Source organism: Crocodylus siamensis, chromosome 1 (genome assembly GCF_052110815.1).
Source record: "Crocodylus siamensis isolate JL-2025a chromosome 1, ASM5211081v1, whole genome shotgun sequence".
Classification (NCBI taxonomy): Eukaryota; Metazoa; Chordata; order Crocodylia; family Crocodylidae; genus Crocodylus; species Crocodylus siamensis.
In genome coordinates this window covers 33,724,471-33,751,354 of record NC_143395.1, presented here as the reverse complement: position 1 = coordinate 33,751,354, position 26,884 = coordinate 33,724,471, and the positions used below count along the sequence as shown (strand labels likewise).

The 26,884-nt window shown below is 42.1% G+C and overlaps 1 protein-coding gene across 1 annotated transcript in view; it reads left to right on the top strand.

Annotated features, from left to right (window-relative positions):
* The window catches only part of SNTG2 (syntrophin gamma 2), a 597,901-nt gene that overhangs the window by 406,189 nt on the left and 164,828 nt on the right, over positions 1-26,884 (top strand). The window contains exon 9 of the mRNA XM_090031379.1: positions 24,136-24,263. Coding sequence (XP_089887505.1) covers positions 24,136-24,263 — 128 coding nt within the window. The remainder of the gene's footprint in view (positions 1-24,135; positions 24,264-26,884) is intronic.

Sequence of the window (26,884 nt, the reverse complement as noted above, 5' to 3'; positions counted from 1 at the left end):
TATAATTCCAGCCAGGGTTTTGTTGAGCTGGGCCTTAAAAACCATCAAGGATGGAGATTCCACCACTTTTCTAGGTTACCTATTTCAGTGCTTTACCACCTTCCTAGTGAGAGAGATTTCCTAATATCCAACTTAAACCTCCCTTACTGCAACTTGGGACCATTGCTTCTTGTTCTGTCATCTGCCTCCACTATGAACAGTCCCGCTCCATCCTCTTTGGAACCACCCTTCAGGGAGTTGAAGGCTGCTATGAAATCACCTCTCAATCTTCTCTTCGGCAGACTAAATAAACCCAGTTCCTTCAGGCTGTCCTCAGAAGTCACGTGCCCCAGCCCCCAAACCATTTTCATTATTCTCCACTGGACTCTCTCCAACTTCTCCACATCCCTTCTGTAGTGGGGGGGGAACCAAAACTGGACACAGTACTCCAGATGTGACATCACCAGTGCAGAATGAAGGGGATCACCAGACTGATACCTGAGCTGCCCTGGGACCTGCAAGCAAGGAGCTGACAGCTTTTAGGGCAGTGGGACCCAGTAGGAGTATGGGTAGTGTTTAAAGCAATAGTGTACATATTTCTTTTCTCATGTTAGTTTACCCAAAGGGGAAAGGTTTTGTGTTAAATAAATGCTTATTTTGTTTTGTTTTGTTTCATTTTGTTTGGTCTAGTTACCAGTGGACTGAGATAACAAGGGAGGAGGAGTCACAGTGATGCCCAAAGAGCACATCAGTGTTTTAAGCCCTAACAGGCAGCAACCAGGAAGGGGTTAAAACCTAAACCTGGACAGGTGGTATAGGGGGCCTGCAGCTAGGAAGGCTAGGGTCAGCACCTGAGTGAGGCAGAACCATGGCCAAGGGCCCAGAGCCCAAGAGGGGCTAAGTGGAGATACCCTGAAGTGAGTGAGAAGGAGCAAGAACCAGAGCCAAGGTCCCAGTGCTCAAGACAGCAATAAGCCCAAAAGAGAAAAGCCAGGGCCAGGTACCCAAAGCCTAAGTGGGGTGAGACCAGATCCTGAGGTGGTAAGATTAATGTTGGTTCCCATAAGCTAAGATGCAATGCAGTGGGCCTAGGTTAAAGGGGCCAACTAGAAGAGAGGGGTGGAGGCCAGGAAGGCCAAGGCCCCAACAAGGGCATAGAGGCCTGAAATTGGTTTGGGTCAAGTGCCTCACACAAGTCATGACCAGTAACATCTTCCAGTCATGGATATGACTATAGGGGAGTTTGGAGGCCATATAATTAGGCCTTAAGCCAATTAGTGCAACAGAGGAGAGCATGGATGGGTCAGGAGGGCCCCACCAAGTGCCTGAGGGCAGGATGGGGATCACTGGGGTTCAGCAGGAACCCTAGCTGAAAATACAGTTTCACTCTGGGATCCGGGGGCAGCCCCCCTTCTCCCAATCAAATGATATCAGCAAGGCATGGCAGGAGAGGGGGCAAAAGGGTAGGGTATCCGGAGAGCCAGAGCAGGACAGGAATCATAAGGCCACCATGGGGAATCATGGCAACGCACAGGGCTCGGGCCTGCTACAGGCCCCTTCAAGTTTCTAGAAAGAGGTGTGCCCCACACCTCTCCCTGAGGATTCAGTAGAACTTAGGTGTTGAGGTAACTGCTTAGACTGTGGTTTTCTGTCCATCTCCATAAGTATAAACCTAGGCACCTCTGTAGTCCAAAATCTAAGAGCTAAGCACTCTGAAGAAGTTTTGTGGCTGCTTCAGAGATACTTACATTTCACTTACTTAAGCACCTACTTTATCAATCAGAATATTGTCTTAAATACATGTATAGATTGTGTTGCTTCAGAATCCCTTTTTCACTAATGGTTTATTGAAAAACCCCTTTTCTTTTAAGAGTGCTTTTGGTTGCTACTGGACACAGATTCCCAAAGAGGGTTCACCATCTAAATGAATCTATTGGTCACTGTTAAATTGCCATTGTGAGCTCTTTTCAGAAGACAAAATGAAGGCAGAGCTACTCAACAGCTACTTTGCCTCGGTCTTCACAAAAACATGAGTTGATAAAAATTAAATAGACAGTGAAAGGGAAAGGCTAAGGATTGTGGTCATGGTAAAACCCTTCACCTTCCAGGAGCTTTTGTTTCAAGCCAGCAAGGACCAGATGTCCCAGGATGCTGAAGAAACTGGCAAAAAGGATCCTAGGGCCCTTGGCAATAATATTTACTAAATGTTATAGAGTAGTTAGCCTGACTTTAGTATTGGAGAATTTAGAAGAGAAAATTATGAAGAAGTCAGTCAGTTTGTAAGGATCTAGGAGGAAGACAGGCTTATCACAAGCAGCAGCTTGGGATTTTTCTAAGAACAAATTGTGCCAAATAAATTGGATCTCCTTTGACAAAATAACTGCTTGGATGGATGAAGGGAATGCAGTGACTATTGTGTATTTAGACTGTAGTACACATGACTTTCTCATACGTAAACTGCAGAAATGTAGCTAGACATTACTACAAGGTATATAGATAACTGACTCTATAGCTCCAAGGAAAGGGTAATTATAAAAGAATCTGGAAAGGTCTCAAATGGAGTCCCTGAGTGATCATTCCTGGATCCAGTTTATTTAATTTGTTTACTAATATTTAAATGCCAGAGTTGGAATAGATGCTGAGATAAGTTTATGGAGAGAACAGAATGATAGGAAAGGGTATATGATGCATGGACTTTTCATTTTCTCAGGAGTGGGTTTTGGCCAAAGCTGGGAATTTTGGTTGTGCTCATATTCCTGCTGGAACTTAAACCCAGAGGTTCATGGCTAGAGGGACTTGGTCCTCCACTCAGGGTCAGACTGAGTGATCACCGCATTTGTGATCAGTAACAAATGTTATCCCATGGTTAGACTGGGATGGACTGTCAGGGTTTTTGCCTTCCTCTGCAGCAGGAGGTCTGATTCTCTTCCTTAGTTCTCTTCAGCATCTTTTAACAGATTTCTTCCTATCTGTGCAGTGCCATGAATTTGATAGTTCTCTTGCCCCTCTTTGCCTGTTAAAGGGTGTTTTTCAAATTTCAGGCATCATACATGGTATGATGGTTGTTGCTGACGTTTTTAAGAAATAAGTTAAACAATTGCCTATGATGGTTTAGATAGAGGTGATCCTGCCTTGAGCAGGGTGTTGGCCTATCTGACCTCCCAAGGTCCTTTCCAGCCCTACCTTTTATGATTCTGCTATATGCTTAGTAAAGAAATGGTCTAAGAATTGGTTTTGTTTTCACCAGCTTTGGGGCAGGGACCAAATACATAAGATGAATAGACTTGGAGAGACCAAAATATTGTTTTTAAATAATAAACCACAATATGACTCTGTTTTAATGTAATATCAGCTGCTTGTCATCTTTTCTACATTCCTAAGAACAGTAAAACACTAAAAATATTTATGTTTCATACTACATATCTCAGCATACTATAGAAGTAAGAACTAATAAAAGCCTTTCTTATTCTCTTGTTCTGTTTTGTTCTTTTCTGTTAATGTAAAGCTACATACAAAAACTAAGGATCTAATTAAAGTTTTACTTTTCTTTCATTGGGGCAAAATTAGAACAACTGTAGACACAGTTGCCAATCTAGCCCCTACTATTTAATCTTAAATCACAATTATCATGCTTAATATTTCATCCATTTTTGGTTAAAACTATGTTTTAATTTTAGGCCCTGATTCAGCATGCAATTAATCTTTCCATCTTTCTTTAGCAAAGAAACTAAAAACTTGGTTATGACCCATTTAAGTTAAAGTTGAGCAAGTTAAGTTTTTTTTTTTTTGATTCAGTGCCTTGGCCAAAATATGGTGAAAGTGTAAAATCACATTGCAGAGCGAAAAAAAATAAACACAGAACCAGTGGAAGAAATGTCACTTGAGGGAACACTGAGAAGTATGTTTTGCATTTGGCCATTTATTCCATGCAAAAAAAAATCCATAAAAATGTTAGCAGATAATGTAATAAAGATTCATTATCAGATCTTTTGAAAACAAAAATAAAAAAATCATGGGGGTCAGATAAAAAGTGCTGTCTTTTTTCACTATCTGTGAACAATCAAAAGTCTAATACACTTAAAGAAATAAACCTAATATTAACACACAGCAACAACAAAAGCCACAGGTGGTCTGACACACTGGGGTCTCAGTTCATGATCAGACCTCACTAGTACATTTTTGAGCTGACAGCCAATGGAATTGATATGGAAATACATGATGAGCAGAAGAGAATCACTTATGTTGTTCTTTCTAGGCAGTCTGTAGTTTAGCGCTGTTTAAATGATTCATTGTGAAAAATACAGTTGCTTGACACAGCCCTTTTGGCTACTCACAAATTATTTAGCTTATTGTATATGTATTTGATGCTGTACTGTTAATTCTTAATGGTGATTCTTAGGCCAGCGATTTCCCAGATTCTCCTCACAAGTGCAAACAAGATGGCTTAGGTGATATAGATTCGCTTGGTTTTGCTTTTTTAATTAGTTTTTTATTCTTCTTGATACAAGTATGGTTGTTTACATTATTGTTATACAATTCTAATCTATATTAATTCCATTAAGATTTAAAATTGAGTGGTTGTGTAATAAACGTGCTTTCCCTGCAGATGGGTGTGGTTTGACAGAGAGAAAGGAGAGGAGGGAGGATTAAAATAGGAAACTCTTTCAGTTCATGAATCAAATGGGCCAATCCTGAGAGAAGCAAGTGTTGCTATATTAAAAGTGTGTAGGGTTTTTTTTAACAATTGTCTCATCTTACTGAATACCTGTGTTGATGCTAATGTAACAATGTCAGAATTGTGGGCTGGTAATGAAATGAGTCCAGACCCCCAGTGGAAGCAGAAGTTGCTTCAAGTACAACCAGGAGGACTCAAGATGAAGCAGACTGAGTCACAAACAGGCTATACACTGAAGGTGAGAAGGAAAGGACTTGACATCTTGCTGGAAGAGAGAGCAAACAAGTTGAATGGTTCAGGAAATGATGAGAGCAATAGTGTCCTTTTCCAGTGCTAGACAGGTTGTTGGGGAGTAGCAGTAGAAAGGATCCCAGTTTGATAGTAAGGTGAGATAGGAAACTAACTTAGCAAAAAAAAAATTTCTTCATAGAAAAAAGAGGCATATTTGGCCAAAAGCTTAACAGAAAATCTCTGCCAGTCTCTGCTTGTATGTGCAGATGAATGTACAATTACCAGGTTTTTTGTGATGGAGATGGCTTGATATAACTGAGATACTTCCAGGTTTGTTGAGGATTAATAGATGATATAGGTTGATTGTCCAAGATCTCTGAAAATAATAGAACAAAGTGGACTGGAGCTTGCACAACTCACATGCATCATCCACACAGTTTCCACAACAAACCAACATTTCCTGAGCAATATCTAAGCTTCAAAACAACTCTGCAGGACTTTCAGCACACCCAATGTTGATTCTAAGGGCTGGACCTACTGCACGATGCAACATGTTCATTAGGTAATCAGTGGGGCAGCACATGGTCCATGGGTCACAAACCCCTACCATTTTATGAAGCATTTGAAAGTGGGCTTGAAAAACGGCATCAGCAAAATTCCATTGTTAGGAGAGGAAAAAAGATTATCTTTTTAACTCTTCGTCTAGAACTGTTTTCATTTTTCTAATCATTCTGCTTACCTGTCTCTGGATCCTTTCTGCTTTTCCTGTTTTAAAGACGACCAGTTTGACTACAAGAGTTGGGATTTGGGCACATCTGAACTTATTGTGTCATACTAATCTTATTATTGGTTTTCTACCCCAATTCTTAATGGACTCATGACTTCATGTTTGATTGTTGATTGCTTCTATAAATTGTCTATATGTGCAGTGAAGATATATAAAATTGCACAAGGAATAGAAAAGACTTTTTCTAGCAGAAAATAATAGATGTGGAATGGTCTTTTAGGCAAGGTTACTGAGGATACTCGAGAAACAATTAGATACCAGCTCAAGGGAAACAAATTAATAAAAAGGTGCAACCATATACCAATAATCTATATATAGTCTCCAAAAATGTCTTTTAGTTAGTATTGTAACTATTGATTAGGTGTCTCTCTTTCTCTCTCTCAAAAAAAGTAATTGTACCTGTTAGCACTGTTTTAGTGAATTATTAATTAGTATTTTCATTGAAAATCATTCCCAGAAGAATTTATATAACTGAAAAAGCTGAATTTTGTTTCTTGCTTGAAGTAGATATTAGTTGAGTTGACTTAGACATACAGCTAGCACAATGAGGAGTGTTAGATTGTTAAATAAGCATCATACCAGGCATTACAATTATATACTACTAGGTGCTAAGTTTACATTCTGAAAGCACAAAGTTCCTAATACATTTGAACAGTCAGAATTTGCCTTTTTAATTAAATAAGACATTTCCCCATTTCAGTTGCTTTTTCATTTTTCTACCATTTTAATTAAAGTCAATTTTAGATTGAAATAAAGTGTCATAGAACTATATAATTATTCAGCCCTTCAGTGTAGATTGTCCCAAATTTAAAACATCATTATTTTTACATCATGCTATTAGTACGTTAAAAGTACACACAGAATGCCATTTCTTATACAGATCCCCCTACCTGACAGTCGATTAAAGGATGCATAATTGCTGTTTCTTTGAACTTTTCACAAAATTATATTCCTGGATTCAAGTGTTCAATTAAAATGAATGCATCTTATCTTCTGCTGCACTAGTGCTGTGTCCAGAAGAGATACAGCATGCATAGGTGGCTCATTGTCACCATCATAACTCTTTGAATTCTGGCACCAGTCAGATCATCCTATATTGATGGCTCCTGATTGCAATGACCCTGAATAGTACATCTTAGAACTTGCCTATTCCAGCTGTTCTGTTCCAAGTCAAGCAGGGTGCTGCATAAGAAATGAGTTCTATTGAGTGAAATATTTCATAACGATTATAGGAGTTAATCCATTGGCCAGTAATTAAGATGTTAACTAGCAGAGCTTTGAGAAGTCAGTCTTTTAAGATGTACCAAACAGGCATACAAAATGTATTCTACTGCAGTGCAGCTCAAGAGCATCTCCCATTGAAGACTGTTAAATTGTGGAGAATGTGACTTGCCAGGATCCATAAGGGGCTCAGCTCCCCTTTTTTTTTCAAAGGCTGCTTTTTAATACCCACTAGATCACAAGCTTAAAAGTTTTTCCAGAATATGTGCTTCAACTGTTAAATGTTTTATTAGTTTGAATTTTTCTTTATAGCCAGAGCCTGAATTTTCTTTTCAGATGTCAACAACAAAGCTCACAATTGAGTAATCCTTTTTAAAAAAAAGTATTATACATCAGGAGGGGTACGTACCATCATTCATATTGACCTATTTTTCAAACCACTATCAGGAGAAGACATTTTAATACATGATGGGTCATATTTCTTATAGATATATTTGTGTTTGATAAGAATACATAATTTTGTGGAAGTGGTTGAAATAGAGTAATAATTAGGGCTGTCAATCACAGTTAATGCATGCGATTAACCCATTAATTGGTTCTTGTGATAATTTTCTTAACATGTTAATCATGCACATGGCTTTGGAGCCTGCACTGAAAATCCAGTCTGCTGCCATCACCACCGCCTCTGGGCCACACAGTGGGGCAGTGGTGGCAGTGCAGAGGAACCACAGGACAACATGGGCATGGGTGCTGGGCAGCTACAGTGGGGGAGGATATGTGTGCGCGCGCACACACACACACACACACACACGCAGCTGCAGTCTGCATGCAACCAGAAATGCAGCCTGATGGTGTGTAGGGCAGCAACCTGCAGGTAAGTCTGTGGAAGAAAGGGGAGTGGGGGAGGGAAGAGGCTGAAGGCAGATCAAGGTCCCCACAGTGAAGGAGGAAGTGGGGCAGGTGCAGAGGCAGGGGCTGGGGTGAATGCGACCTGGGGCCAGTGGGGGTCATGGGGCAGACCCACAGGTGGCTTATCCAGGGATGCAGAGGGGTGTGGCTCCCCACCTCTACACACAGCTCCGGGGGAGGCATGGGGGGCACATACCCCTCAGATTTGTGCATGGGGTGGAGGAGTGCTGCCCAATGTAAGCTGGAGCTATGTACCCTGCTGCCTTTGCCCCAGGACCTGTGCGATACCATGTTGTGCCTCCCACATCTAGGTGGACAAAGGACACGTAGCACAGCAAGCTCACAGCTCCCAAGGCAAAGGCAGCAGAGTGCAAAGCTCCAGTCTACAGCGCACCTCTGCCCTGCACAGAAATCTGGGTGGCATGTGCCCCCCATGCCTCCCCCAGGGTGCATGCAGTGTCAGGGTTCCTTGCCCCCCCCCCCGCCCCATGATCCTAAATGAGCCATCCGCAGCTCTGTCCCATGATATGCCATGGCCCCATTCACCCCAGCCCCTGCCCCTGCCCCACTTCCTCCCTCACCATGGGGGCCTCAATCTGACCCCCCCACCCCTGCAGTCCTCCATGCCCCTTCCCTCCACAAACTTACCTGAAGGGTGCAGTGTGTGTGTGTGCAACAGAAATGAGCAACAAAACACTGAAGAGCCATCATCTTACTTCACTAACAAAACTGGACACATTAGGGAAACATTTTCAAATGGGAGGAATCTACCTAAAACCAGCAACCAACCCTGCCTGTCTTCCCAGGGGTCATTACAATAGTTCAACAAATTATAGACTAATTAAAGGGGTCTCATCTCAAGACATTTGAGTCTAAGCCATGCTCTTCCTAGTTCCTAAAACTAATGAGCATCTAGCTTCACTTCTGACAAAAATGGCTAATGCATTCAAACAAACAATAGACTAACCATCACAGAAGATAACTACATCCATGGATACACTGACTGTAATCAACTAAGACCAAAGTCTCTAAGAAAAGTTTTGCAGAAGTTAGCCAAAGGCTAGCTACATGTTTATTTAACCAAAACAAATATTTCAGACCTGGCACAATCTGAATGCGGTGTAGGATATGCAGCTAAAACTGTGGCTGCTAGATATCCCTTGTCAATAAATGTCTTTTTATCCTTCTGAACTTTTCTGCACCATTCAGTAGTGTTGGCCATATCTCTCTTTGAATAAGAGGTTACTATAGAAAGAAACATCATAAAATAGTTTAATTTCTTCCTGATACATGCAAATAGTGAATTGTAATGAAAAATTGCATCTCTACCACTAAACTGTTAACTGTTGGACTCCAGCAACAAACAGTTCTCTTTCTGGTCCTCATAAAAATAAATATAAAGCCACCAAATAAAACTTAAATAGAAGGCAGATATGCATCTGAGGCCTCTGCCATATATTATACTAAAGACATGATTAACTGATTAATATTACATTATATTTATATTATACTAAAGACACGATTAACATGGTTAATCATGTCTTAAGTTGTAACCTGGCTACACATTAAAGCAATTAATGCTATAATAAAACAAGGAATAGGCCACAACATTATTCTGCAAAATTTGTTGAAAAACTTTGTGCCTGGTTCCTGTAACACATTTAATTGAACAGGTGGCCAGGTGCTTCCCTGTGACTACAAGTATCATGAGCTCCCAACTTGGGGCAGAGCACTATCTGCTTCTGAGGCTGGCAGCCCCATCAGCTGACTGAAGCTGAATCCAAGTAAGAAATGATGGTTGTAGATACAGGAAAGCATTTTGAAGAGTTTGTGGTGCCTCATTGATTAAGGTATATGCCCATAATCTATCAAGTCAAGCCATAATTTAGTAGTACTTTACAGACTCCTCATCAATGGTAAGATCTCATATAGAAAGTATTACTCAAGGACATTGAAACCATTTTAAATTGTTTCCAGATCTTATCTGAACCTGTTAATGACCAAACCTTAGTTATTCATATCTTTGTCACCTCCTAGCAGTTCATTATATCTGGTCCTAATGTTTAAAGAACATGGAGAAACTCCAGATTGTACAAAAATGTTGCAAAATATCTCTGTTTAACAACTCTGGCTGCCACATTCATATCAAACTTGTCCTCCTCTCCTTACCACATTAGGGGCATTACTGGGGAGAGGGAGGGGTGATAGGGGCTGCTGTTCCAGGCACCGACTTGTTGGTGGGAGGGAAAGAGTTGTGAAAAAAGTAGTTTCTGCAGTCATGAACTGGAATTTGCTTCTTCTGATTTACCCCAGGTGCTCTGCCACTTGCTTATACTGCTGTATCATATTATATAAAAACAAATTCAAGGTCAGGTCTCTATCTTGAGAAAGCTTGCTTTATTTTGGACTGAGCTAGCTAAATAATTATAGGATGAAGACTATGATTGACAGCTTTGTTTCTCTGGCTCAGTGAAACCATCAATATGGTAAAACTTCCCTATGTAGGGGACTCTCTTTGGAACTACTCCAAAATAGTAAAATGAATTCCTACAGGAACTAAGAACCATCAATGTCCTTGTCCTAACATAAACAGATACCGAACTGATTGGTCTCTCATATAAATAGCAAATACGGTGAATAATACACCTTTGCCTATTTCCATTTTTGTCTTTTGTTCTGATTACATTTAATTAGTCTCCAGGAAGAAAAACCACTGGTTCATCTTTGCACTAAATATGAAGTCTTTTTTTATTCATACCAACATTTTTTCTCAAGTAAATTTTACCAAGATTAATTATATACTGTTATTGGTAAAATAAACATATACACACTGAATACTGCTCCATAAAAAAAATACTTTTTTTGGAAAGTTTATGAGTTAAATAAAACAATTCAGTAGACCTTTAAGGATTATGGCCACATCTGGATGAGCAGGGGCATGCAACTTGTTGCACCACAAGCCACACATGGGGAACGCAGTTTGCAGCATAGGTCAAAATTTACTACTGGGAAATCCAGGTAGCAAAAAAAAAATCACTGGGGAAAAATGTGGGGTGGGTCACATGACAGGAGCATGTGCCCGAAGACATGAAAGCTTGGTCCTCCGGGGAGTTGCTTTGACTGCTGGCCAGAGCATCTCCAATCTTTCAGCTGTACCCTCCAGCAAGCCAGGAGGAGCTGGGCACAGGTAGTTTGCCTGAAGCAGGACAATTTGTCCATCTACAAAGTGCATGTAAAGGAACAGGCACTCTGGCAAAAAGTAGCAGCACAAATTTCTGCCACTAATATTTTTGCCACTGTATGTGCATGCACCTGCACATCTGGACACAGTCTATAGACTTGATCCTAAAGCCTTTATGCAGGTAATACTTACATGGATGATGGATCACACATAATATATTTATCTTTTAATCCATACATATTCAGATATAGGTCCATTAAATGCCTTTGTCATCTCTCAGCATCCATTAAGTGGCCTCTTCTCTTTTGATCAAGAAAGCATCAGTGGGTGCATATACATGTGTGCTTTATTGCATAATAAACTAATTTACTATGCGGTAAAGGGTCACCATCTTCATGTGTGAATAAATTGTGCCAGTGTAAACTAGTTTGCAGCACTGTCAGATAGTCCCATCAGACACAGGTACTATCCAACAGCAGAGTAAATTACTGTGCTTAAACACATGTGTAGATGGTGTCATCAGGTTTAATTTACTCTGGCTCAGATTGCACTGAAGTTTATTTAGTCACATTAATTGCACATGTAGATGCACCCAGTATATAAGATGTTCATTAATGTCATTAGATACTCGCAAGAGAACAAAATAATTTCTTTTAAGCTGTTTTCTTCTTTTTGAAATCTCAGATTTGAATACAGATCTTTTGTGTCCAGTTATACAGTCTATATTTAGAGACAATTCATGACAAATTCAATCTGATTTAATCTTTCTGTTGTATTATTTTTGGCTTCAGTTCTAAAATCATGTAAGCAGGTGGATATATCCCTCCATATTTATGGAAGTGCATGTTCTGAAGAATTTATGAGCATACTCACATTTATAAAGGACTGTTTTGAATTCTGACCCATGATTTCCATTAAATATAAGTTTTGAAGGCCACTTAGGGTATCAGAATTTGGCCTACACATAATTTAATCATTCATAGAATCTTATTTAGTCTAGAGAAGAGAAGACTGGCGGGGGGATTTAATAGCAGCCTTCAACTAAGTGAAGGGTGATTACAAAGAAATTGGAGCTAAACTGTTCTCAGTAGTGACAGATAACAGAAGAAGGAACAATGGTCTCCAGCTGAAGCAAGGGAAGTTTAGGTTAAATACTAGGAAGAAATTTCTCACTAGAAGGGTAGCAAAGCACTGGAACAGTGCTACAATTCAGGGCTCTGGGATCCTCATCACCAGGGAAGTGAAAGCCTCAGTTTTAAACTCTGTACCCATTTTTGGTGCCAAGTTTAAAACTGCGGCTTTCACAATTGCTACCCTGGGAGCTGGAAGCATGGCCCCTCCTCTACCAGTGGGGCTGGGGAGAGGGGGACAGGGCTAGGGTTGGGCTAAGAGAGTCATGCTGCACCAGGGGGAGGGAGGCAGACTGGATGGCACCACGTCTGGAGGGGAGGGGGGCGAGCTGAGCTGAGAGAGCTGTGTCCTACCTTGTGGGGCAGTTGGGGCTGGGGCCGGCCAGCTAGACCAGGAGTGACGTGACATGCTATGCTTTTATTGGTGGTGGCATTGGGAGGGCTTTATGGGATATAGCCCCCCCAAATTCATCTTAGCCCTCCGCAGCTGAGCTATCCCTCCCAGTGACCCCACTTACCCGCAGAGACGTAGCACTCCCAGCCCAGCCTGGCCCTCTGCATCTGCGGACAGGATAGCCAGGAGGCAGCTCTCTGCACATAAGTGTACAAGAGGCCAGGCAGAGAGTGAGACTGAGTTGCAGGTGGCTGGGGTGGGGGGGAAAGAGGGTGGAGGGCTGTGTGGGTCTGTGTGTGTAAGTGGGTGTGTGGGGAGGTCTGTGTCCATGTGCAGAGAGTGAAAGTAGACTGTGTGCCTGTGCCTGTGCACCTGTGTGTGTGCGTGGGGATGTAGGTTGTAGCCATGTTGGTCTAAGGATATAGGTAAATCAGATTATTTGAGTTAATCTGATATCTTTTATGAGACCAACTAAACAGTTGGAAAAATTCCTCTTAGCAAGCTCTCATTTAAAAACCCTTCAAGATAGGCTGGGGCAGAGGTGGGGGGGGGGTGATAAAAGTAGCAGTTAAATAGTGGAGAGGTGCCTGGGGAGTCGGATGTCAAGCAGGTTATAATGTGTCATAAATACAATGTGTATATTTAGTCCATGATTTTTTGTATTCACTAGGTTGATGAAGTGAAGATTGTAGGCTCATCTGTGAAAAGTGTTTTGTGGATTCCCTTTGAGGATTAGAATTGAGAAACTGGAGAGAACGTGGTTTTCTTGTTAGAAATGTACCCCACACCTAACTGAGTGTTCTTGTCTTTGATATATTTCTGGTGTGTGTTCATTCTGGTGCATAGCTGTTGTTTGGTTTATCCTACATCTTTTCCATCAGGGCATTTGGTGCACTGGATGAGATATATAACATTTCTGGAACTGTAGGTGTAAGATCTAGGAATGCTGATGGTTCTGCTGTGGGGTGTACTAATTGTGGCAGTGGTGGAGATATATTGGCAGGTTTTGCATTTCTTATCATGGCATGGTCTGGATCCATTTGGTGTGTTTGGGCGGTAGGAAGCTTGCTTCTGATGATGAGGTTAACAAGGTCCAGTGCTTGTTTAAAGGCTAAGATGGGTAGTTCTGAAAAGACCTCTTTAAGAATTGGGTCTCCTCCTAGTACAGGTTGCAATTGTTTGAGGATTTTCCATATAGGTTCGAGGGAGGGGTGATATGTCATAACCAGTGGTGTGCAATGCATGGGGGGGTTTCTTTTTGTATTGCAGTAATTTTTCACATGGTACCCAGTGGCTCTTTGAAATGTGTGATCTATGTCTGTGGAGGAGTGTCCTTGTTGAGTGAAAGCCTTTTTATGATTTGTGAGATGGCAATCCTGGGTGTTCTCCTTAGTGCAAATTCAGTGGTAGCTGAGTACTGGAGTACTCAAGAAATAGTTGGATGGAGTGGTGATGACTGCTGAGTTTCTGATGGAATTCAATCAGATTGCAGGTTTTCAGTACAAATGATGATGTCGTTGATATATCTTAAGTATAGCAAGGATTTGATGGTAGAATCTTTGAGGAATTCTTTTTCCAGATGGCTCATAAAAAAGGCTGGCATATGTTGTGGCCATTTTGGTGCCCATAACTGTGCTCACGGTCTGGAGGAACTGTTGGTTATTGAAAGTGAAGTTGTTGTATGTGAGGATGAAGTGTATAAGGTCAGTAATATCTTTGGGTCTGTACTCAGAGTTGTAATCTTGCTCTTGTAAAGCTGACTTGGATGCCATCCTGGTGTGGGATGTTGTATATAAGCTGGTAACATCCACAGTGGCTAGGAGGGTGTTGCTGGGAAGGTGGTCTATGTTCTTAAGTCTTTATAGAAAGTCTGTAGTGTCTTGGACAGAACACACTCTTTGCATGACAAGAGGTTTAAGAACTGATTCTATGAAACACACTGACTCTCACCTACTAATTCTCTCTCACCCACTGACTCAATTAACATTTTCACTGACTGACTTTCTTGTGTGCACACTAGCCTCTGGCTTCTCTACTAGTCATTCCATCCAGGTAGAACACACACCAACTGCAGATGCTTCCTCAGCCTGACGAAGGGTTTTTGAACCTGAAACCTTGCTATGAAAAATGTTTCCAACTATTTAGTTGGTATAATAAAAGAGATCAGATTTACCCAAAGAACCTTGTCTTCTGTGTGTGTGTGTGCATATTTGGCCATAGTAGAGGTGGGGAGCACAGAGAGAAGTGGTGGGCATGTGCCTCTCAGCCTGGAAGGCTCCCCCCGTCCTCCTCACCAGCACTAGGAGAAGGGGCCCCTCTCCTCCCCCCCCCACAGCCCAACTCCCATGTGGGGAGGTGGCTTCCAATTTTGTGCTTGCCCAAAGCCCCAGTACACCTTAATCTGCCTCTGATCAGAGACCCAGGAGTCTGAGCAGTATGCAAGCAGTCTTGGCTGAGTCAGGAACCCCAGAGAGCTGAGAAGCAAAAGAGCAGCCTGCCTGGGTCCAGGACTCCCAGGGACTGAGGAGTGTGAGAAGGGTGAGATCAAGGCTTGGGGCCCAGAAGCTAACATCTGTAGCAGTAGCTATAGGCTAGGGGGGCACAGCCAGATAAAAACTTCTGAAGCCATGAAGGCTGAAGCCCCAACAAAGGATTGAGGCCTAAGATGGGGCCAAGGGACTCCTCCAAAATTATCAGACACCATCTGTGAACCATGGCTACAGAGGAGGACAGAGGCCACAGATACAGACCATAAGATGTCTGGTGCCCTGAGGAACTAATAAGGCCAGGAGCGCAATAGTATAGTGTCCAAAGGGGCAAAACTAAAATGAGCTGGGGCTTACTTTGGGACTCTGGGGCAGTCTTTCTAAGCCATATTAGTATCCATCAAGGCATGACAGATGAGGAAAACGGAAGGAGTCAGAGTGGAAGCAGAGTTGTGTGGCCACCAGGGGGCATCACAGCCACTCTTGGGGCCTGGGGCCTCCTACAGAATGACCTCCAGGCCACTATTCATGATTCTTGGGAAAGACTTTTGGATTCCACACCTTCCCCTAGGTGCATACTCAAAACTACCTCTAATGTACATGGAACCCAAGAGGAAATATCCTCAGTAAAATGATGATGTGTGGGGGTGCATGTGCACCCCCTGAGAGGCTGTGCTCCCTGCTTAGGTGATGGACGGGGGGGTAGGTGGGAGTACCAGTGCCTCCCCTGCAAGTGCTAGCCGGGGAGTGGGAGCACCAGATAAAGCACTGCTGCTATTTCTAGGAATGCCGCAGACGCTTCCCAGTTAGCATGATTGGCCGTGGGGAGATTCCCCTCACCCTGGTTGGCTAGGTTGGCCAGAGGAGGACCCCTCCCCAGTCACTGGCTGGTCACTGGGGGGGCATGTGCCCCCCTGACTAAGGTGGCATCAGTCACCCGTGCCCAGTAGCATGTATTTTTCTATGTTTCTAATGCTTCTTCTCATTTCACTTCCTTCTTTATTGTCCCCAAAAACACCCACTGAAGTCAAAGATGCCATCTTGCAGTCAGTCAGTCAGTTTAAGATATGCAAAGAAGAAAGAATCGAGACCATAATGATAATGTCATAAAAATAAATATAAGTTAAACATTAAACAAGCAACTTTTTTTTTTTAAGTTTCTTATTCAGGTAGGCTTCATGTATTTCTCTGTGACATTTAAAAAATTAGAACAAGTATGTAATTTGAAATTAACCTGACTTTTTCCATTAAGGCATTTGATAAAAATAAATATTTAAGTGTGTTAACCTCAAAAGCTTCTGAGGTTGATGTTAAGGGGTAGCTCTAATTGAACTTGTAAATTAAATTGCTGGGTAAAATTGAGAGTCACTTATCTCCCTAGACATGATATTTTCCTTATAGAGCTTTAGAGCCCATGACAGTTAAAAATATTGCCCAGGGTCTGTAAATCGTTTGTTATAAGAACATGAAAAGGTGACAGCTCCAACCATTGTGATACCATTTTTTCTCCTTATTCATTTGTAGAAGCACCACTTTAGAAGCATGCCTAATTAGTCCTGCTCTTTATTGGAGGACATGCTGGTTGATCCTCAGTAAGTTACCATAGAACATGTTTCAAAATTTTACAAAAGCTCTCCCCTAAATTGCTTTTCATGCTCAGTGATTGCTAATGAGATACAGAATCTTTCCCTTCTAAGTCACCAGTTCAAATCTGTCTGAGGTAGATAGTGATTAGATAACACTACAATCAGTGGTTTGGTCAGTGTCCTATCTGAAAAGACATTTCTGAACTGGATCCATTTGGGTTTAGAAAAAAATGCCACTAATTGACACTGACAGAAATGCTGCCAACAGAAAGCCTAAGGTGTAAAAGGAATGTAAATAGTAAAGGATAAATGATCTCATCCCAGAGATGACCTCAGTAGGACCAAGTTTCTGAGGCTTACTAGAGGGATCAGGTGGACAGTCACTTGTCTTTTGTCTCCAGAGATTCCAAGTTATCATCTTTGCTTAGTTGTAATTTCTCAGTGATATCAAGGGGTTGTTAAGGGTTGTTTTTTTTCCAGACACATTGGTCTAACCACTCTGTAATAGGGGGCCTGCTCGGGGCTGCTTTCCCTGTGGCCTGCCCACCTGTTCCTGAGCTAACCACTCACATTCTTGTCCACCATGCCTCAATGTTAATTAGTTAATAGATGTTAATCAAGCAGGAGGCTGCCCATTTTCTGTTGTGATGCCAGGGGGCGCTATTTCCTCCCCTACACTGCAGCCCAAGCCTCACAGATGGCATCTTGATGTTCCTTTAATCACTGGCCCCCACAGTGGGCCCCAGAATCCTCCTATTGAACCCCACCTGGATTCCTCTTCCTCAGGCAGCCTCTTCCGTCATCATACCAGGCAACATAGCTCCCTGAACTAATCCCCCTTTGGGTGTGATCCCCCCACTGGGACCTTTGTCTCTCTAGCCTTGGCCCAACTCCAGGCCAGTCAGAACCCCAGGCCCTCAGCTCTTGGGCGTTCCTTGCGGTGGGTCCCTGACCCTTTGACCCTTCTGGTCCTGGCCCCAGCATGGGCCAGTCACGGGGAGTTCAGACAGGCATGAGTCACTCTCTGAGGGTCCACCCTCTGGGCCCTGCAAACAAAGGGGTAACCCACCCAGTCATGGGGTCTAGGGGTTAAGGCACCCCGACCCATCTTTCACCAGGATGGTAACTGGCTTGGCATTTCCTGGGGGCTCCGACATCACTGGGAGCCCCACCAGGCCACCCACTCCCAGCAGTATGCAGTTTTAGGTCGTACCCAGAATCAGGAGCCTCCTTGCCATCCCCTACAGCTCCTCCCTTACCTCCAAATGATATCAGCAGCCCTCCAGCTAGGCAATGTTATTGCCTGGCCTCTCACAGCAGAACTGTCATGTTCATATGGGCAGCTCCAGTTCCAAAATGGCTGCTCTAATCAGGCACCTGGTGGCTGCCAGCTCCAGGCCCTTAAAGTGTCAGGCACACACAGTGCCCTGCCACATATTCCCATGCTTATCAGAAGGACACAACTTCTGAATGTGCTTCCAACTTAACCAACTATACTCCTGCATTCACAAGCTTATATTTAATTCCATATATATTAAGTAGGGAGGGATGAGCCAAAAACCTTGTCCAGTTATAGCCAAAAGCTTTCTGCTCCTCTCCCTCTGTGTCCTTAGGGAGAAGCAAACTTCTGTTCTTTGTAGAGTTACTATAATCTTTAGGCTTTTTTACATGGCAAACCTATTGCAAAGCTTGGGGGAAGTTCTGTGGAGAAGCAGCTGTGCACTAACTCTCCGTACACATGCTGTGGTCTAGATTCTCTTCCTTTATTAGGCACTTAATAGCTCTAAGGGTATAATTTGCTTTCATCTAGTGGTCAACCAAACTGCAGCTTCATACTAACTGCAGGCTACCTGGCTACAGTGTAGGAGTGATTCTGTTACCTCCTGTGGATGCATAATGTCCCATGTATATACAAAACAGAAGTGCACAGATGTCTTGATATTTATATAATGGGGACACTTATGTATCCCACGTGGGTAATCACTTCTAAACTTTAGTTGGACAACTCAGTGTGAGTCTTAAATGGTGTTTGGTCATCTGGGAGGTAAAACTGAATTGTGCCCTAAGAGTGTTCACCCAGGGATTTGGTATGGAGTAGCTAGTATGCTGTAAATTTACACCCTCACTTTCTCCGCACTCACTTTTCCTTGTTGACAGCCCTTGGCATGGATTTTACTGTTACCCTGGAAAGTTGCCTGAAATGTTTTCTTCAGAATCTACCATTGTCTTCCAGTTGCAGTGAATCCATGCTGTTCAGGCTATTGTTGTAATATTTCTTTTGTTCTGGTTTCTTAATTTCAGGGCTAGTTTTTTTTTTAGCCCAAGTAAAGATTCTGTCACAAAAATCCTGTCCTATCCCCTCCTTTTTTTTCTATTCATGGTGAACCTGAGGAGGTGAATATTCTAAGAATTCAAACTGTAGATCTCTGGAATCTGCAATGATTAAGTTCTCTGCTTTTTCACTGACAGTCCACTAATGGCTCTGACTACTCAAAACAGTCTATGAGAAATGCCCAGAGATAGATATGTATATAGAGTGCCTAAGCAATCAACTCATGAATCTTGAGCTGTTTCTGTTTTAAAATTACCTGGAAGCTTATGCTGAGGAAACTGAAATTTATAGTGTGCCATCACTGCAAATGTAATTTGATGTGTTTTTAGAATAGCTTGCCAAACAAAACCTTTTTCCTAGCCCATAAAGAAGAAAGAAGCTTTGTTCTTAAATTCAAATGAATCTATTTCAACCTCACAGTAAGGGGGATAATTTTGTGCACTTGAAGTGTTACTTTTCCATTCTGTTTGCTGTACTTATTGTAGAGTTCATACTTCGCACAGTAGACCACCTTGAATCTTGTTTCTACACTTAATAATCAGAAAGGCACTGAAGATTTTCAGAGACCAGTTGGGAATGCCTTGTCCAACTTGGTTTGTACAGAATAAGAAGTCCTTTTTTAAATACATAGGAGGTAAAAAGAAGGTCCCAGGTAATGTGGGGCCTTTGCAGGAAGCATTGGGAAACTTGGTCGTCATTCCAGACAACAAAGCTAACATGTTTAATGATTTCTTTGCCTCCATCTTCCTAAGTAGGGACCAGGACAGCCACCTCCCTGCTGGGACCCTCTCGGGCCCCGGGGGAGGCACACCTGGGCCAAGGGTTAGTGAGGATTTACTTAGGGAGCTTCTCGAGGGGCTGGACATTTTCAAGTCAGCCGGTCCGGACGATCTCCACCCTAGAGTTCTAAAGGAGCTGGCCCAGGTCATTGCAAGTCCCCTGGCATGGCTTTATGAGCACTCATGGTGCTCTGGAGTGGTACTGGAGGACTGGAAGAGGGCCAACGTGGTTCCCATCTTCAAAAAAGGGAGGAGGGATGACCCGGGAAACTATAGGCCAGTTAGTCTTACCTCGATCCTAGGCAAGCTGTTCGAGAAAATTATTCTGGCACACATCCAGGAGGGTCCAGCAGGGGACTGCATGCTTAGGGGCAACCAACATGGGTTCATCAGTGGCAGGCCCTGTCAGACCAACCTGGTGGCCTTTTGCGATCAGATCACCAGATCATTAGATGCAGGGGTAGCAGTGGATATAGTCTTCCTGGACTTCCGGAAGGCTTTTGACACTGTCTCTCACCCCGTTCTCATTAAGAAACTGGAGGGCTGTGGCGTAGACACCCACACAGTCAAATGGGTCGCCAACTGGCTGGAGGGCCGCATGCAGAGGGTAGTAGTGGATGGGTCCTTCTTAACCTGGAAGGACGTGGGCAGTGGGATTCCGCAAGGCTCGGTCCTCGGGCCCGCACTGTTCAACATCTTCATCAGTGATTTGGACAAGGAGGTAAAAAGAACCCTGTTCAAATTTGCTGATGACACTAAGATGTGGGGGGACGTGGGCACACTGGAAGGATGCAACAGGCTGCAATCAGACCTAGACAGGTTACAAGGGTGGGCGGATGAGAATAGGATGGGTTTCAACACAGACAAGTGCAAGGTGATACACCTCGGGAGGAACAACCGGCACCATACCTACAGGTTGGGGAACTCCCCTCTTGTCAGCACGGAGGCAGAAAAGGATCTTGGAGTCATCATTGACTCCAAGATGAACATGGGCCAGCAGTGTGGGGAGGCAGTTAGGAAGGCCAACCGTACCTTGTCATGCATCCACAGATACATTTCAAGCAGGTCAAAAGAGGTGATCCTCCCCTTCTATGTGGCACTGGTCAGGCTGCAGTTGGAGTATTGCGTCCAGTTCTGGGCGCCGCACCTCAAGAGGGATGTGGACAACATCGGGAGGGTCCAGAGGAGGGCCACTCGCATGATCAGGGGACAGCAGGGCAGGCCCTCTGAGGAGAGGCTACGGGACCTGAACCTGTTCAGCCTCCAAAAGAGAAGGCTGAGGGGGGATCTTGTGGCCTTTTATAAACTAGTCAGTGGGGATCAGCAGGCACTGGGGGAGTCACTGTTCCCCCGAGCACCGCCAGGAGTGACCAGGAATAACGGTCACAAGCTGGCAGAGGGTAGGTTTAGGTTAGATATCAGGAGGTGCTACTTCACAGTCAGGGCGGCTAGGGCCTGGAACCAGCTTCCAAGGGATGTAGTACAGGCTCCTACCCTGGGGGTTTTTAAGAGGAGGTTAGATGAACGCCTTGCTGGGTTCGTTTGACCCCAGTACTCTTTCCTGCCATGGCAGGGGGTCAGACTAGATGATCTGTTCAGGTCCCTTCCGACCTTAGAAACTATGAAACTATGAATCCCAGCATGTATGTCAGTCTTATCAAGATGATAAGGTTTTTGAACTTGTAGTTTCCACTTTCTTATTGTAAAATTATCTTGAATTGTTCTCTGAATTATTTGTATTAAATATCCATATGTCAGTAGCATCTGCAACTAGGTTTCAACAAGTGAAACCCTGATTATGCCACACATTATACAAGTGTGGTATAGATGTGGCCTTCCCTATAGGCTTTTCAGCCTTTAAGGTGCTCTAGGTTGAAGTTTGGGGCAGTTTTACCATATGTCACCATAACTGCCATTGTTCTAAAAACACTAATTCCCAAGGGTTCTGTAATTCCATGAAAATTGCAGCTTCCTTTTTTGTTGTTGTTGTTTTAAAAGAAGCAAAATTATTAGTTCTGATGATTGTGAAGAACAAGCTTTAAAATGTTAATCCTAAATGGCTCAACATAAGCCAAAAGGATAATAAAAATAATCTAGAATTTATTACTTTGAAAAAAATCAACTTCTGATTTTAAGCCAATTTCTTAATTCTATTTTGGGAACTAGTGAAGCCTTACAGATAATTTTTGAATGTATAATATTGGCAATGCTGAGACTGTGTCATCTTGAATTGTTTTGGTTTTGTATTCCTTACATCGACACTGTTTTTCTACAGTTCACCTGTAAACATCTTCACACCAGGGGATTGTGGATTCAATTCCCTGCTTTGCAAACAGATTTTCTTCATGACGTGATGAGTAGAGACAGAAAGTTAGCCATGTTAATCTGAAATTAGACAGAAGGCAAAGAATGTTGTTGCCTGTAAGGGAGCACTTCTAAGGTGCCACTCTGTCCTGTTTTCTTCATGACATCAGGAAATTTATTTTCATCAAGATCTACAAAGGTATTTAGGCACCTAGTTCCCATTGAAGCTTAATTAGGCCTTAGTGCCTGACTCAGTTTCCCTCTATAAAATACTGGCAGTCCTTGAGGACAGTCATAACTGAAGAATATATACTTTATCTTTCTGTTTCCCAGATATCTACCCATAAGCAATCTCAAAATCTCTGTCAAGAAGAATTGCCACCATTTCTTTCTCAATCTGAATAAAGTTCTTTTCCTTTGTCATTGCTATAGACGTGCATCCCAAGAGGCTATCATTTTACAAAGCTTGTATCTTCTGAGATGATAGGCTACTTTAGTCCAAAACTTCCTGTTTTAATTCCAAAGATCTTTTCACTTTGAAATGCGCAGACAAACAGCACAATTACTATGAAGTAAATTACTGTGGATTTTACTTTGTGAAAAGGTGTGGATGCACAATCTGATCTCCCAAGCTCTCTGCCTGTAATAGGCACTGTTATTGCACCTGGCTACTAAGTGTCAGGGGAGCTGATTCACACTGAACAAGAGGGGAACCCAAGATTAAATTGACTACTGGTATGTAGTTACTCCAGTTCGCTCTATAGTAAAAGTGGCATGCATCATAACTCTTCTCATCCATGTTCCATTTTTAGTCTCTTCAGACAGTATTCAAAATGAAGTGTTTAGTTGTAATAACTTAGGGTTGCACGAATGATCCATGAATCAGCATAAAGGTATCTCTAAGTTTTTAACCCTCTTTGGGTACCTATACACGTGCATCAAGGTTGTTCCGAAGCACTGTAATTAGAGTGCATTGGAGTAGACTCACTTAATTAAGTCTGCTAGAGTGTGGTAATTACTGCGCTCTACCAAGCTCCAGGGTCATGTGTATCAGTAACTGAAAAATGGTGGTGGGTGTGCTTTAACTAAAGCTCCAAGAACCACTTTTAATTAAAGCTTTGGGATCCACTCTAATTAAAATGCCTCCCTCCACCCCTTCCCCACCTCCCAGAGCACATGTATAAAAGCCCTTTATCACTAAGTATCTCTTCTAAGCAACTGACCCAGTTCAATTTGAATTGATCTTTGTGCCTAGTTTTTTTAAGGTGATTTTCTTTCACGTGTTGTGGAACTGATCAATAAAATCCCAGATCTGCACATCATCAACAATGATTTCTAGTCTATTCAGAACATCAAAGATTTGATACATCTTTAGCATACAACAAGTCCTGTTCTTCTGATAATAGGAATCCTTCCAGGTTGTGTCATGATCTGTGTGTCTGGTTCTTCGGAGAGAGAAAACTGCCCAGTCAAATTATTTGAAGCATAAGCCCAAGGCTAAAACTCTCAAAATTTATTAGTTCATATCTAAACAACATGTTTAAATCTGTGAAGAAATTAATATATCAGTAACTATCACTATATACTAGTCAAGAACTATAAAAACAGGATTTGTTATTGTTCAGTTGCTATTGTACGGGCCTTGCTATTGCATGATCGCAGTAGTCCTTTGTATGAATATATTGTATGTCCTTTTCCCCATTTAGCTATCTGTAACTAATTTTCAAGGAAGGCTCTTGTGCATTCCATATAAAGTTTTATCCTATAGTGATTTTTTTTCTGTTATAATCAGAGGGAATTAGTAAAGAAGAATATGATATTTGTGTATAACACAGTAAGTAAAATGAACATAATTTTTATTGCAAATTAGATGTGGGCTTTAAATTTTTACTAAAATAAATGCATTTAATGTCAGACAAATAATGAAGTTAAAGCACAAGCAGGGTACCCACGATTTCTGTTATACTTTTAATTGCATATTTCAATTTCTTTCTTAAACTTAGAGTTTCCAAAACCATTTTATTGCTATACTTTATTAGGGTTTTTTTTTTTAAAGAACACAGGCACAGATACATATTCATGCTTTCTGCACTGTATGATCTGATAGACTGTACGTACTGATTCTCATTTATTCTGCACAGGCTCCATCATCACCTTCCTCACCCATAGCTAATGAACCAAAATATGAGAAGCGCTGGCTAGACACCTTATCAGTTCCTCTCTCGATGGCTCGAATCTCAAGGTACAAAGCTGGAACAGATAAATTAAGGTTTGTAATTTGAAAGGGGAAGAATTACATTTAATAATGGCACCTATTTTTTTTTCTATAAAGGTGTTCGATATGTGAGGATTTTTTTGACTTGAGAAACGAAAGTGTTTTAATTCCTATTATTAATCCAACATTGCCTCTTGTCATTTGAGATTTATGAATGCATAGTGGCTACTGAAGGTAATGTAAAAATATCAATAAGCATTGTTCCTAATAATGGATTAAGGAAGCATATTTTATCTTGGGGCTTCAGTTGCAACATCAACTAATTTAAAGGTTGAGCTTGATTTTATCTGAGTTCAAATTTCTTTAAAGATTTTTTTTACAGTTCCCTCAGTGTAGTTAAAAACAAAATACTTATGAAAATCTGCTTTTGAATGTTTCTTATAGCCACCCTTCAGACAATAAGAACTTACTGTAATACCGTTAGCACTTCGTTCCATACTATGCCCGTAAGGAAACTCATGCTAAGGCAGCAAAAAGATTTGTTTGCTTCAAAAGCACAACATATTGAAAGCTGTAATTTTCAAACATAGAGTTCCCTTTCCTATTGGAGCACTAATCTGTGATTCAAAAAACTGCCACCTTCTCCACACGTACGTTCCTCCTTTTTTTTGTTATGACTGTCTCTATCAGCTTAGGATACTGTAATGGATACTCCACTAAGTATTTGTGTAGTGAACTACATTAGTTCAATGGCAGCTGGACAACAAAAATAACCAGACAAGATGCCAAGAAGGTTTCTAACTAGCCCACAACACTAGTAAATAATGTACCTTGAAAATATTTTGCAATATATTATTCAGTGCAAGTCAACTTACCTTTTGTAACCTTTTACATCTGATGGAGATCTACCGCCAGCTCCTACCCTGTTACCCTCATCCAAGCACTGTTGCTGAGATATAACTGTACTCCACTCATTGAAGACACATGCTGATGTCAAAAAATCAGTGTTCAGAGGAAACTGGCCACCCTTGTTTGGACCAAGTACACAGTTCTTTGCCTGCACATCTAGACACAAATTGTTCTGACCTATTGAAGGAAGGACTAAATAAGAAGTCTAGGATTCTATTCTGTCTTTGAGATGTGTAAGTTATTTCACATACTTTCCTGGAATGATTACTTAACAAAAAATGTATCAACAACATCAGGAGCAGGGGCCATAACTCAGTTTTAACCTTCCACCAAGGGAGGAAAGTACCTGAATCAGGGTCTATTGTTAATTTTTTCCTTCTGGCCCCAGTTAATTTTAAATTCCTTTCCACACAGTGGCCCAGATTCAATAGGAGGGATGGAAAACTCCCTTGACCCTCCTCGACACATAGCCTAGTTGTTAAGGCACTTTCCAGGGAAGTGGGAGATATGAATTCAAACTCTCTCTGACTGGAAGTGGACAACCCAGGAAATCCACTTCCCAAGAAATATCCCAAATGGTAGGTTTGCTCTTTGCAATTTCTTCTTCTCTCCTTTTCTTCTCTTTTTTGTTAGTCAGTTCAAGTAGACATCTCTCCAAGCTGAGTTAACATTACAGACATGTAGGACACGTATGTATCTGCCTGATGAACAAAATAGGAGGTCTGACTCCCTCCTATGGAGTTGTATAAAACTTTATGTTGCCGAAGTGGGGCAATTATGCATCTGCAGTGTGGAATAGGTTCAGCATATTAGACTACATATTGAGGGAATGGGAAAGCTGTTTGTTTCTATTGGAATAGGATCACATTCCTCAGTTGAGTTTCATACATTTTGGACCAGTGGTGGTATTTTCTTGTCGTGATTAGCTCCAGTGTTTGATTAGCTCTGCCAGCTATGGCATCACATTAGTGGCTCATGTTCATTTTGTTGTCTATCATGACACCCAGCACCAGTTGTGGTGCTGGATAGCCAAGCCTGTAAGTGTTGTGGGTTACTTCTCCCCAGATGGAGCACATAGCATTTCTCTGTATTAAAGAACATCAGGTTGAGGTCCGCCCACCTCACAAGCCTGTCCAGATTGACCTGTAGTGCCAGCCTGTCCTGGAGCATGACCATGCTCCCCCATAGTTTGGTGTCATTGGCAAACTTTGCCAGTTCACATTTAATACCCAAATCCAAATAATTGATGAACACATTGGAGAGCACTGGTCTGAGTACTAAGCCCTGAGGGACACCACTAGTTACCTCCCACCATGATGACTCTGGCCTGTCTATCAGTACTCTCCGGGTCCTATAATGGAGCCAGTTTCCTAGCCACTGGACCATAAAGGAGTTGAGGCCACATTTTTTCCAATTTAACCATGAGAACATCATGGGAGACCAGGTCAAAGGCCTTTTTGAAATCCAAGCATACAACATCAACCTTATTTCCTCTATCCAGGTGACGAGTTACCAGATTGTAGAAGGAGATGAGGTTGGTTTGGCATGACCTGCCCATAATGAAGCCATGTTGGCTATCCTTTAGAATACTACCTTCTGTTAGCCTGCTAGTGATGGACTCTTTGATAATTTTGTTTAGAATTTTACCCAGGATTGAGGTCAAACTGATTGGCCTGTAATTCTTAGGGTCCTCCTTTTCTCCTTTCTTATAGATAGGCACAACATCGGCCTTCTTCCAGTGTTCTGGGACCACTCCTGAGCACCAC